Here is a 12,641-nt window from a genome sequence, read left to right on the forward strand (position 1 = left end):
AACTTTAGTTTTTAACAGAGTTCTTGAGGACTAAATGCTATTTACTTTTATTCAGTCATTTAGTAACTGTTCATTAACTGTCTACAGTAGGAGGCATTACAGTGTCTTAAGAAAATGGGCTTTGGAATTGGCTCTGGTTCAAATCCAGCCTCTGCTACTTTTAGCTGTGTGAACTTGGGGAAGTTACTAAATCTCTCCAAGCTTCAGTTTCTCCATCTACAATGGGCATAATGATAATGATACACACTTATTGAGGATTATAATACGTGATGAGTTATTATTTGCACCTTATATAATTTAACTCATTTAATCCTTATAACAATCCTATGAGAAAGGTGCCATTTTAACATTTTCAAATGAGGAAACTTAGGCACAGAGAAGCTAAGTTACTTGCACAAGGTCACTCAATTGGGAAATGCTGGAACCTAGATTAAAACTCAGCTGGATTTTCTGTTTTTGCTATACAGAACTAGCTTGTTGATGACCAACTGTCCCACCAAGAACAACTAAAAAGAAAATTTTAATTTATTTAATTTAAAAATTTGTTTGAAGGTTTCTGAGACCTACCAGGGGAGCCAGGACATTATAGGCCACCATCCTGAAGTCACGGGAAGCCTAGAGAAGTTGCCTGGTGTTAAGTGTGACCCTTCCCCTTAGGGCATTTGCTGATTTGTAAGTTGTGGCTGAGAGACTGAGAAGATGAGCAGAAAGTGGTCCCAGAAAGTTGGGGAGCTGAGCAGACCTGTCAGTCTTATAGACCTTGTAGACAAAACTTTGGGTTCAGGCGCCAACAAGGAGGAGGAAGCCTGGTAGATACTGGAGTCTTGGTTGGGGGAGGAGTGAACCAGAAATGGACAAGGCCTCCCAAAGATTGAAGCTCAGCTTGTAATCAGCTCAGTTTGTTATTGGTTTAGGGTAATCTGCCCCTACTCTTAACTGCCTGCCAGAAGCCGAAGCGAATGCTTTCTGGAGAAATATGAAATCATTCTAAGCCTCAAGTTATTTACTTAATTTTCCACAAACGAAGTCTGGCACTTAGTCAAACATCATTAGGCATATCAGGCAACCAGACCAAATTATTCAAAACGGAGAGGTATAGGTAGTGGAGTTATCAGATTTGCTTTTTAAATAAGATTAATATATTCAGAAATTTATTTAACAAGATGAAGAACTTCAGCAGAGAATTAGAAACTATAAAAAGGAATCAGATGTATATTTTCAAACTGAAAACTGAGATTAAGAATTCAGTAGATGACTTTATCAAGCAAAAGAGAGATTATAAAAAAGGATTAGACATTTTTTGAGAACCAAAGTGTAGAGAATTTCTCATTAGCAGACCTGCACTTAAGGAAATCCAAAGTGCGTTCTTTAGGCAGAAGAAAAATGATCCCAAATGGAAGCACAGAAAGGGTATAGAAAGGACAGAAAGGGTAAATTTGTGAATTTCCCTAAATGAATGTCTTATAGAGTTTAAACTATATGGAGAATTAAAGAATACTTAATGGTAGCACAAAGATGGGACAAGAATAAATGATGTTAACATTCTATGGTTCTTTTATTGTCTTGGTGATGTGTAAAGTACTAATTTAATTCCTACATTGAACATTGTAATCTCTAGGGCAACTACTATAAGAATAGTAACATAATGTATAAATAACAAACTACCACAGAGGAAATGAAATAATGAAACATTTGACACTAACGCAGGCAAAAAAGGAGAGAAAAAGGAACAGAAGAGGACAGGTGGTTCAAATAGGAAACAGTACAACGGTAGATTTAAATCCAAATAGTTAATTAACTATGTTAGATGTAAATAGATGTATACTGATAAAAAATATAGTCAGATCTGGTTTTGTTCTAAAAAAGCCCTGGCGGTCCAGTGGTTAAGACTTCGCCTTCCAATGCCAAGAGTGTGGGTTCGCTCCCTGGTCAGGGAGCTAATATCCCACATGCCTGGCAGGCAAAAAACCAAAACATAAAACAGAAGCGATATTGTAACAAATTCAATAAAGACTTTAAAAAAAAAAAGGTTCACATCAGAAAAAGAATCTTTAAAAGAGCCAGTTATTTACAGCTTGTAAGAGTTGTAGCTTGAAGTTTAGGATACAGAAAAGTTGAGGGAATTCCCTGGCGGTCCAATGGTTAGGGCTCTGCTCTTTCACTGCCGTGGCTTGGGTTGGATCCCTGGTTGGGGAACTAAGATCCCGCAAGCTGCGCAGCATGGCCAAAAACAAGCAAACAAAAAAGAAATGTTGAACGTAGAGTTGGAAAAAGGGTATACTGTGCAAACTTAACTAAACCAGCCCTGGTTCTTGTGGCATGTTGTACCTAGCTCATAATTTGGTTGCTAGATTTAAATCAGATAATCTTAGAGTTTTCAAAAGCAATGTCCTCTGTATGTGTTAGGTACCCAGTAAATTTAACTATTACGTCTGAGGCATCTTGTTTCTTTTTTTTAAATATTTTTTTCTTTTTCTTATTAAAGAAAATTTTCAACTGAAGTATAGTTGATTTATAATGTTGTTAGTTTCAAGTGTACAGCAAAGTGAGTCAGTTATACATATATATATTCTTTTTCAGATCCTTTTCCATTATAAGTTATTATAAGATATTGAATATAGTTCTCTGTGCTGTACAGTAGGTCTTTGTTGTTTATTTTATATATAGTAGTGTGTATCTGTTAATCCCAAACTCCTAGTTTATCCACCCCCCTTCCCCTACCTTGTTTCTTAAAATAGTATTCTTTTTTCATTTTGAGTCGATAGACCAAGGACAATGTCTCTTGTACCATTGTACGCATCTGACTCGTAGGTTGCTTGATTTTTCAGTAGCTTCCATATATACACATTTTATCCCTTTTCTTAAGTTTTATGTTTTCATTTAACTGACCATCACAGCTGTTATCTCTTATCTTTATTTAAAATCTATTCTGTGGTGCCTCTGCCTACTGATAATGTATGAATTATTTTATGCTGAAGTAATCTACTTAGTATTATCTATAGAGTTTCTAAACTAATGACATTCTTCCTTTTTTCCCCTGTACTTTTATGAAAATGTTCAAATTCTTCAGAATTATTCTTTTATAAATTATCATCCATATAATGAATATAGGTTTCCTCAGTCATGTCACCTGTCTTTTGGCATGAGGGCTTTTTGAAGAATAGGTAGTGGTGTAATTATTTATAAAATAATACCATAGAACTAATTAGAGAATCCTGTCTGGATCTTTGCTTTGTATGACAGTCTGTCGTACATTGGTTAAACATCAATTGGAGACATCTTAAAAGGCTTTTGTTCTGTTCTGCTTTTGATGTTTCATTTAGCTTTTTGGGAAGTCACATTGCTCTTTGTTGGACTGAAGGAAAGGATTAAAAATGATTAAAATGATTTTATTGAGTCAGATCTGAATTAGATCTGAATCCAAAATTAGTTTCCGTAGACAACCAAAATAGTGGTAATTTTGGATTGAATTTGGCCTTCTCCCCATAGGTTAGTGGGTACATTTGTATCTGTGGAATATTATAAGCCTTTCAGAATTGGCTAGACTTAATGAGGGCTTTTCTTTGGGGTTTCTTCCTCTTTTAGGACATGTGAAAATGAAATTTGCTGTAGTTAATTTGGTGGATAGCAGTAAAACCAAATATCTGTGTCCTTTCTTTCTGAATATGAGGCTTAATACTGAAAGTTTTAAAATAACCTTTTTCTTATAAATTTTAACTGATGTTAACAAAACTGTGTGAGTTTTTGCAATTTAAGTAATAGTTTCTTCATAGCAAGTCATCTGACCTGGACTGTCAAGGAAGTTAACTACTAGGGATGGTAGAACTCATTAATTTTGGTTTCATTCCTGTATTTATTACTATTCATTTCTCTTTGAACAGGTTGTTCCTTTCAACAGCTTTCGATGAAATTCAGGAACATACTTTTTTACTTGAGCAATTGTCATGAGTAAAAATGAAGTAGGAAAATAAAATCACAGATTAATGAGAGCCATGTTGTATTGTTCACTAGGCAGTGAAATCAGCTGTGCAGACCATCACTGTTGGAGGAGTGAGCACATCACAATTTAAGACAATTATTCCTCTGGCAACTGCTCCCAATGTCCAGCAGATTCAAGTGCCTGGAAGCAAGTTTCATTATGTCCGACTTGTTACTGCCACAACAGCCAGTAGCTCAACCCAGCCAGTTAGTCAGAATCCCAGTACAAACACTCAGCCTCTTCAGCAAGGTTAGTAACCATTTTTTTAAAAACAATAATTAATGCTTTGAACATTATTATAGAAATTGGTCCTTTTCTTGCTGAAATCCTGATTAAGTATGGCGTTTCAGCTGAGTATGAATCAGCAGCTGTTGCAGAAGGCAGTGAAATAGAATCCCAGTTGTATATAACTATAGTATTTTGTTCTGCTAGAAACTGATACACAGTGTGCTGTAATACCAGATAATCATACTTAGTCATCAATTTGTGGGTAGCCATTTTATTGCTGGTTTAAAAGCCTACATTATGCCAGTGGGATAGTTTAAATGGAACCAAATGATTTATCTTATTTTCTAAGCTACAAAGCCGTCTAAACTACACAGGGTTTGGGGGTCAGTTGAAATGACCAGTAGGCAAGGTATAAATGATAAGTATGAACTTTCATCCTTTACTTATTTTGAATCTGTAATTGCTAATGAAAATCAGTTTAAATGTTTTTATTTTACTCATTGGTATTTTTCCTGAAAAGTATTCCTGTTTGTAGTCCTACTTTGTTTGTGTTTAATACTTCCAGCCACCTGATATACATACACAGACTCAAACACATAACCTTTCTCCATATTTATCTACTTGTTAAAAAATTGAAACTGTGAAAGGATGAGGACAGTTTATATTTGGGGCCTAATTTTTTTCCTTGGAAGACTACTGCATATTCTGTCAATGTCAAAATGACATGGCAAGTGAATGATCTATTGTTTGCTGGATGTAAATAGATGAATTAAAGACCATTTGTTTGCGCCTTCAGTTTTATTAAGGGATCAGAGGGTTGGAGCTGTCTATTGCTGATAGCTAGTTCATCTAAGGGAAAGTGGAAGAAAAATCTTGGATTTTAAATTACTGATGGGAGAAAATGGAGGGTGCATGAGGGAAACAGTATTTTAGTGTGTATTCTATTAAAATTAGACATAATTATATAAAACAGTAATTATATTTTCTATTCCCTCTTTAAACTGATTTTGAAAGGAAATCTTTTATTACAGTGTTCTTAATGAGAGGAAAAATGAAATTTGCATGTACTGCTGACTGAGGAAGTCAAGTGTATATTCTCTCAGTACTTAGCAAGTGCTACTAAGTGCTACAAGTCCAATTTTCTTATATATCATAATGATATAAAGCAGTCATTAGATATAGTTGGTTATATTTTATGTTTGTGTGTATACACATATGCTGAGTATCCATTTCCAGCGTAACGTTAGCACTGATTTACTCATTATCAGGCATAAGCATTTGGTATGAGTAGAAGAGGAAGCTGAAGACCCAGGAAGAGTGGAGGAGCGGGTTGGACATTTCATAATTCTAGTGTATTTACCATTTCCTTCTTTTCCAACCTTATGTCTGTCTTTCTGCTTCTCTCTACTTCGCTGTTCTCTTTGCCTCCTAGCAATCCCTCACCCCCCTCCTGCTTCCCTGCTGCTTCCTTTTTTGCTTTCCGTCACTTTCCCTCTCTGTTCTCCCCTCTGTCTCTCTGGCTTCTCCACCTCTCTCTGTATATTCCCTCTTCCCACCTGCTCATATACATATGCCACCCATGCTATTTCCCTCATATCCACCCATATTTCCCTATTTTTGTCTTGCTCTCCTATCCCATAAAAGATCTGGGTATATGTAAAGTATATTATTTCATAGGAATAACGAGTTAAATTTACAGTCTTCTTTAGAGATATACTGAATAGTTGCTGTAGTTCATAAAATGTATTAATGTGTTTTTCTAAAGGCTTAATTCCCGATGAGGGATTTACTTAAATACCAAAGGGAATTGGGCTCATCTTGTACATTTTCCCATCAAAGCCATACAAACACCAGTATTCAAACGTTCCACCGTATTAATTACTGGCTGGATGGCAGGTAGCACAGTAAAAGGACCCAGAAGATTGCTTGGTTAATCTCTTTAGAATATAATCTACAATCTTGGTTAGGGAGGAAATCAATTTAAGAAATTAAAAACCCTCAAACACTTGCAGGTATGGTTTCTAAAGTTTCAAAGGAGACTGGTCTGAAAGGATTGTTCAGAATTGCTATTAAAGACCAAAAAAATTAAAGATTATGCCAGCATCTATGAAAACTGCAGTAGTGGTAATGTGGGACCATGCTCAAAAGTTGAGGAGGAAGCAACTATGCCCCAGTTTAAAAAAAAAAAGTTGAGGAGGAGAAATCCAGACTATTGACATAGTTATATAAGTATGACCCCCTTCCCATGTATATTTTATACTGTTCTTTTTTCTGACCACTACGTTTTCTGTTTTCTGCATTCCCCAGATTTCAGTTAAAATGCAGCATGCGTATGCCAAGCTAATGTAAACCCAGAATTCCCCAGTTTTCTAGCTCTGTGTGCGTGCGTGTGGACACTTCCCTGTCCTATCCTTATGAGAATCATCCAAGTCTCCCATGGGATGTGAATAAGGGCAGGACACACACTCCTTCCCTGTCATTTCACAGACCACCAGGAAGTTCCTGCATTTCTCTAGCTGTACAGTTACCTCAGAATTGCTGCTTGTGTGCTCGTGAACCAGTGACTGTCATTGCCTTGTCAAGGAACAAAGTGGTATAGGGTGTCCTCTCTTCGGTGTCCCAAGCACGAATTCAGGCTTTTAATTCCTTATAGTATTGCTACAGTGGTTATTATAATCAAAACAGAACAGGAAACAATTTCAAATCGGGTATCAGATGGCATGGCACTGCTCCTGTAATTCATGGTCATACACTCTTTTAGTATAGCAACTTTATTGAGATACAGTTCTCATCTACCATAAAATTCACCCTTGTTAAATACAGTACAGTTTAGTAGTTTTTAGTATATTCAGAGATATGCGATCACCACCACTGATCATACGCTCCTTCTGGAGGTCTCCCACCTTCCCACCTACCCACTTCTCCCTAGTTTGTCACCTTGCTGCCAGGGCCTGCTCCCTTTTAGATCTGAGTACCCTCTCTCTAATGTTCTTCCAGGGCTCTCAACTTCTCGTCTTCAGCCATCAACCCTTCCATCCCCACCAGAAGTAAAAAAAAAAAAAAATTGTTAACATTAACAGTCTTTCTATCCAAGGAAGTCTGTTCTTTTTCTTTTATTGTTCAGAACAGTTTGTTTGATTCAGTGTTCACAGCAGTTTAGATCCCGTTATCTCAACCTCTCTCTTTCATAGCAGGCTCTAGGCCTTTTGCATAAATAAGACCCAAAGGGATGTCCTTTCAGTCTTCTTAAATCCCTCCTTTAGACTGAGGAAGTGGCAGTAGGCAGTATTAGAAATGGTACTTCTTTTGATCCAAACATACAGGTCTAGTACCAACCTGTTTCCTGAACTTCATCACTGTATTTCTGCATGTCAGGTTTCATCTTCCCTTTAGATCAGCTCATCCTTGAATTTTTAATTCTAATAGCTGTCATTTTCCCATTCACTTGAAAGCTCCATGATAACCAATTGTTTTTCCCTTGTACCTATGGTTCCTGCCGTCCTTTCACCTCCACCCTGTCTCTTGCAGCTGTTCTCTCCTTTCCATTCCCAGTGCCATCACCGCAGATTAGACTCTCATGTTTTGTACTCTTCTAACTTTCTTTGTTTCTTGCAGCTCTGTTCTATTTTACATACTGCTGCCGCGTACAGTTTCTTTTTGTGCCATTCCAATGATGTTTCTGAACATCACAGTCCTCAGAAACTTCTCATTGCCTGCTGAATTAATAATACAGATTAAATATACAGATCTCTACCCTTACATTCAAGGCCTTCAACAAAACAGCCACAGTCTGCCTTTTTTTTTTTTTTGCCAGTGCTTGCCTACTTTAACCCTAGGTTCCAGCCAAACCGGTCTGTCCCGTAGCACTTTGTGAAGTGCCCAGCATCAAGCCTCCACTTCTCTTGCTCTGCCTCTGTGTGAACTGCCCTCCTCCAGTCTGTATGCCCGCTCTGCAGCCTGACCATTGGTCAGGACTGTCTCAGACACTGTCCTCTACGCAGCTTTCCCCGTTCCCAGCCCCTGCCAGTCAGATGTATGTTCTGTCTCCTTTGCTCTCCCACAGTGCTTTCTCTTTTTTTTTTTTAATAATGTTTATTTTATTTGGGTACTCATCTAATCTGCTCTACTTGAATGTAATCTCTTTGAGCAGGTGTCTTGTACTATAGTTTCCCTGGAACACTGTCTACAGTGACATTTATGTAGCAGTAATGGTTGTAATAACAACAAGAACAATAACAGTAATGGGAACTAACGTTTATTGAGCACTTATTATCTATTGAGCACTGTTGTAGTAAATTTTCATGAATTAACATATTTATTTCTCTTACCCTGTAAGGGAGATACTATCCCTATTTTGCAGATGGGGATACAGGCAAAGAGAATTTAAGTAGTTAGAAAGCAGCAGAATTGGGATTTGAACCCCCAGGGTCTTATGATTTAGGAGACTACATTCTTTTTTTTTTTTAGTTTACTTTTTATTGAAGTATAGTTGAATTAAGGAGACTATATTCTTAACCTTGCTGCTATGCTGCCTTGTAGTAGTACTCTGTAAATAATGAATTGTACACAGAATTAGAAATAGTATAGTACAGTATTGTTACCCAAGTTCCTGAATGGTAGTTTTTAATTTATGCATCATTTCATCTCACTGGATTTAGTAGTGAATATATAAAGCATCTGAATACAGATTGAAGTATTTTCAGTAGAATATCTTAAATGACAGACATTCTCTCATAAAGTGGATAGACTATAGCTACCTTAGATATAAGTTCCCTAGTTAGATGGGTTAAAGGATTTTGAAAGTAACTGTCTTGATTAAAGAGTCCTCCAAATAGGAAACCAGTGGAATTCTTTAAGCTGTCTCATGAGGATATCCTGAGGGAACTAAGTATCTTAAATGTTTTAAATACTATTTTCTGTAAACAAACTGTCCTTCTCCTCCCTCCTTTTTACAAAGCAAAGCCAGTGGTCGTTAATACCACCCCAGTGCGGATGTCAGTGCCACTTGTCTCAGCGCAGACTGTCAAACAAGTGAGTATCACATCACTTCTTCTCTCAGTCTCTCCCAAACAGACAATTTACTTTTAAAATTGAAAGTTAAGATTTACGTTTAAGAGATTTATTGATTTATTTATTTTTATTGAAGTATAGTTGATGGGCAATATTATATAAGTTACAGGTGTACAAAATAGTGTTTCACAATTTTTAAAGTTTATACTCCATTTATAACTACTGTAAAATATTGGTTATATTCCCTGTGTTTCACAGTATATCTTTGTAACTTATTTATACATAGTAGTTTGGACCTCTTAATCCCCTAAGTTTAAGAGATTTATACTGAATTGAGAAACTGTGAAATTTATTTTCGTGGTCATTGACATACTTCCTTTCTTTTTAGGTTGTTCCGAAACCAATCAATCCAACTTCCCAAATAGTCACCACCAGCCAGCCACAGCAGCGGCTTATCATGCCTGCCACCCCACTGCCACAAATCCAGCCAAACCTCACGAACCTCCCACCAGGCACTGTGCTGGCACCGGCTCCAGGAACAGGGAATGTAGGCTATGCGGTGCTTCCTGCTCAGTATGTGACTCAGGTATGGGCAAAAAATTAAGTCATCGCATTTCAAAAAGTTTAATTGGGTCTAAGATGTCTAGCATTATCACATTCTAAAACTATTCAAAAACATCTAACTCAGTGTTTAGACTGTTTCCAAAACCTTGAATTGTTAATGAAAACTTCTGAGTTTATTTTTATATATCTTTAGTATTTAGAAATATACAGCACAAGTCAAGTATACAAGTCAGGCAATTTGGAGCTGAGAACAGTTTGGTAGGAGGGCAAGATCATGTAGATATAAGAGAAAATATGTTGAGTTAAAATCAGCAGAGTCCCAGGCTTCCCTGGTGGCGCAGTGGTTGAGAGTCCGCCTGCCGATGCAGGGGACGCGGGTTCGTGCCCCAGTCTGGGAAGATCCCACATGCCGCGGAGCGGCTGGGCCCGTGAGCCACGGCCGCTGAGCCTGCATGTCCGGAGCCTGTTCTCCACAACGGGAGAGGCCACAACAGTGAGTGGCCCATGTACCGCAAAAAAAAAAAATAATAATAATAATAATCAGCAGAGTCCCAGTGAGTTTAGAAAGCACTGTGACTGTAATGAAGTTCCTCCTCACATTATGAATACAATGCCGCTCACCTGTTCTTGGAAAATAGTCTGTGAGACGCACTTCCAGGTGACATATCGGTAGTGATCTGTCCAGATCTGGTCATCTTTAGATGACATCTGGTTATCTTTGGAATCAAAGCCACATATTATCCAATTGGCTGGCTTGGGTTAGGAGTGCTGCTTTCTAGGAAGAAGATAGAAGTTATTTTCTTTTTCATGTAAAAATCAAGCAAATTAATTAGCACCATATTCTAAGCTGTTGAGTTGATCTACTCAAGATTATAAGAGAGACAGAAACCTGTGTACTTTAAAGAAGTGTACTTTGGAGTATGTTATGTGGCTACTGATTGAAAAAATTAGAGTTCAGTATTTTTATCATTAGCATCTCTTTTCTTATGTTTAGAAATCAGTGTAAAATAGAAACTTGATTATTACGTATGTAACTTCTCATTCTCTATAACTTGTGATAAATGATCACATTTTATTTATTTTATTTACATGTAGGCACATTGCATTTTTCTAGCCAATACAAGTTTTACTACAGTACTTTCAGGACATTCATCTGGAATTTCCTAATTCTGATACCCTTATTCCTCTGTGAAAGAATTTCTTATATTTATGCCATGTAGTACTTTAAAATGTCCACATTGTTTTTACCTCTGGTATTAGTTTTGGGTCTTTAGAAGAGCTCTATGAGGTAGTGAGTATGTTTGTATGAAATTCTCTGTTCTGTTTTTCCTATTTTAATGATGAATTTGTGCTTCTTACTGATCATTATATTTAGGAGTATTGTCCATTTTTGTAAATATGGTCTGAAATTACCTTTCTTTATATGTAGCTACAGCAGTCTTCCTATGTGTCTATAGCAAGCAACTCTAACTTTACCGGAACACCTGGTATCCAGACCCAAGCAAGGCTTCCGTTCAATGGGTGAGTGAGTTATTTGAATATATGTAAGTTAAGTTGTTGGATCAGGTTAAATGCAACATCAAATATACATATATATTTCAAAATACATGTATTTAATTTTTTTCCCCTCCAAGCCATGTGAGTGTGCCTCTGCGGTACTTTTTATTTTGAAATACTTTAAACAGAAAAGTTGCAGGAATAGTCAGAGAACTCCCAAATTATCTTTTACTCCGATTCACCATTTCTCGTACAGGTGATTTGTTATTTTCTCTCTCTTTTCTCTTTTTCTCTGTCTCCTCCTGAATATGTTTTAAAGATGATATTAACTAGTTTTTAAATTGTTATTTAGGTCTTTGCTTTTTCTTTTGTTTATTTGTTTTTTGATCTGTCAATTGCTGCCTTTGCAGTTTTGGTTGAGAAGCAGTGCTTTAGTTAATTACGTGGAACCAGTCTACCTCTCCTCTCCCCTCCTAAATTCCAACTTCACACACCCTTTTCTACTTACTGCCTTTCATAATTGAATCCCAAAGAGTTTAGGAGATTTCAACTTTAGTTCTCTTAGAAGAAAGAGTATATTTTGTGGAATGTTCTTCAGAAACTATTGATAACTTCCTTTTCTTTTTTTTTAAATCCATATCTTGGCTCTCTACCTTTCTTTTCATGGTACAACTTGCTTTTCAACTTAATGTAAATGGAACAACATAAACTTTTATTAGAGATGGGTACATTTGTTAAAGCTTTATTTTAGGAGGAATTTACAGATTAGAGACTTTTCTCAGTTTAGTTACCTTTAATTGATTAAAATGTGTATCTTTTTGTTTGTGTCTGTGTAGCATAATGCCATCAGAGTCTGCCAGTCGGCCCAGAAAGCCTTGTAATTGTACAAAATCGCTGTGTTTGAAATTGTAAGTCCTTTTGCTGCTGTTTCCTCATTTGATATAACTGAAAATGCTTTTAAAAATAAGTGGAGTTGGGCTTCCCTGGTGGCGCAGTGGTTGAGAGTCCGCCTGCCGATGCAGGGGACGTGGGTTCGTGCCCTGGTCCGGGAAGATCCCACATGCCGCGGAGCGGCTGGGCCTGTGAGCCATGGCCACTGAGCCTGTGTGTCTGGAGCCTGTGCTCCGCAACGGGAGAGGCCACAACAGTAAGAGGCCTGTGTACCGCAAAAAAAATAAAAATAAAAAATAAGTGGAGTTAACTAAAAATTCTTAACAGACCAATTTCATAAGTCTAAGTAATTAAACATACAAGTGAATGAACACATATGACGGTGTAAAAAGACTCTTTCATTCATTCAGAAGGAAATAATTTTAGAGTCTTTACCACAAATGAGGCACTGGAGTAGGGCTTAGGGATCCAG

At 37.0% G+C, this 12,641-nt stretch overlaps 1 protein-coding gene across 3 annotated transcripts in view; it reads left to right on the plus strand.

Moving 5' to 3' along the window:
• LIN54 (lin-54 DREAM MuvB core complex component) overlaps positions 1-12,641 on the plus strand; it is a 72,007-nt gene that overhangs the window by 51,420 nt on the left and 7,946 nt on the right. For all 3 annotated transcript variants that reach the window (XM_065877543.1, XM_065877546.1, XM_065877545.1), the window contains 5 exons: positions 4,012-4,228; positions 9,165-9,238; positions 9,606-9,803; positions 11,211-11,302; positions 12,115-12,186. In XM_065877543.1, coding sequence (XP_065733615.1) covers positions 4,012-4,228; positions 9,165-9,238; positions 9,606-9,803; positions 11,211-11,302; positions 12,115-12,186 — 653 coding nt within the window. The remainder of the gene's footprint in view (positions 1-4,011; positions 4,229-9,164; positions 9,239-9,605; positions 9,804-11,210; positions 11,303-12,114; positions 12,187-12,641) is intronic.

Source organism: Phocoena phocoena, chromosome 5, assembly GCF_963924675.1.
Source record: "Phocoena phocoena chromosome 5, mPhoPho1.1, whole genome shotgun sequence".
Taxonomy (NCBI): domain Eukaryota; kingdom Metazoa; phylum Chordata; class Mammalia; order Artiodactyla; family Phocoenidae; genus Phocoena; species Phocoena phocoena.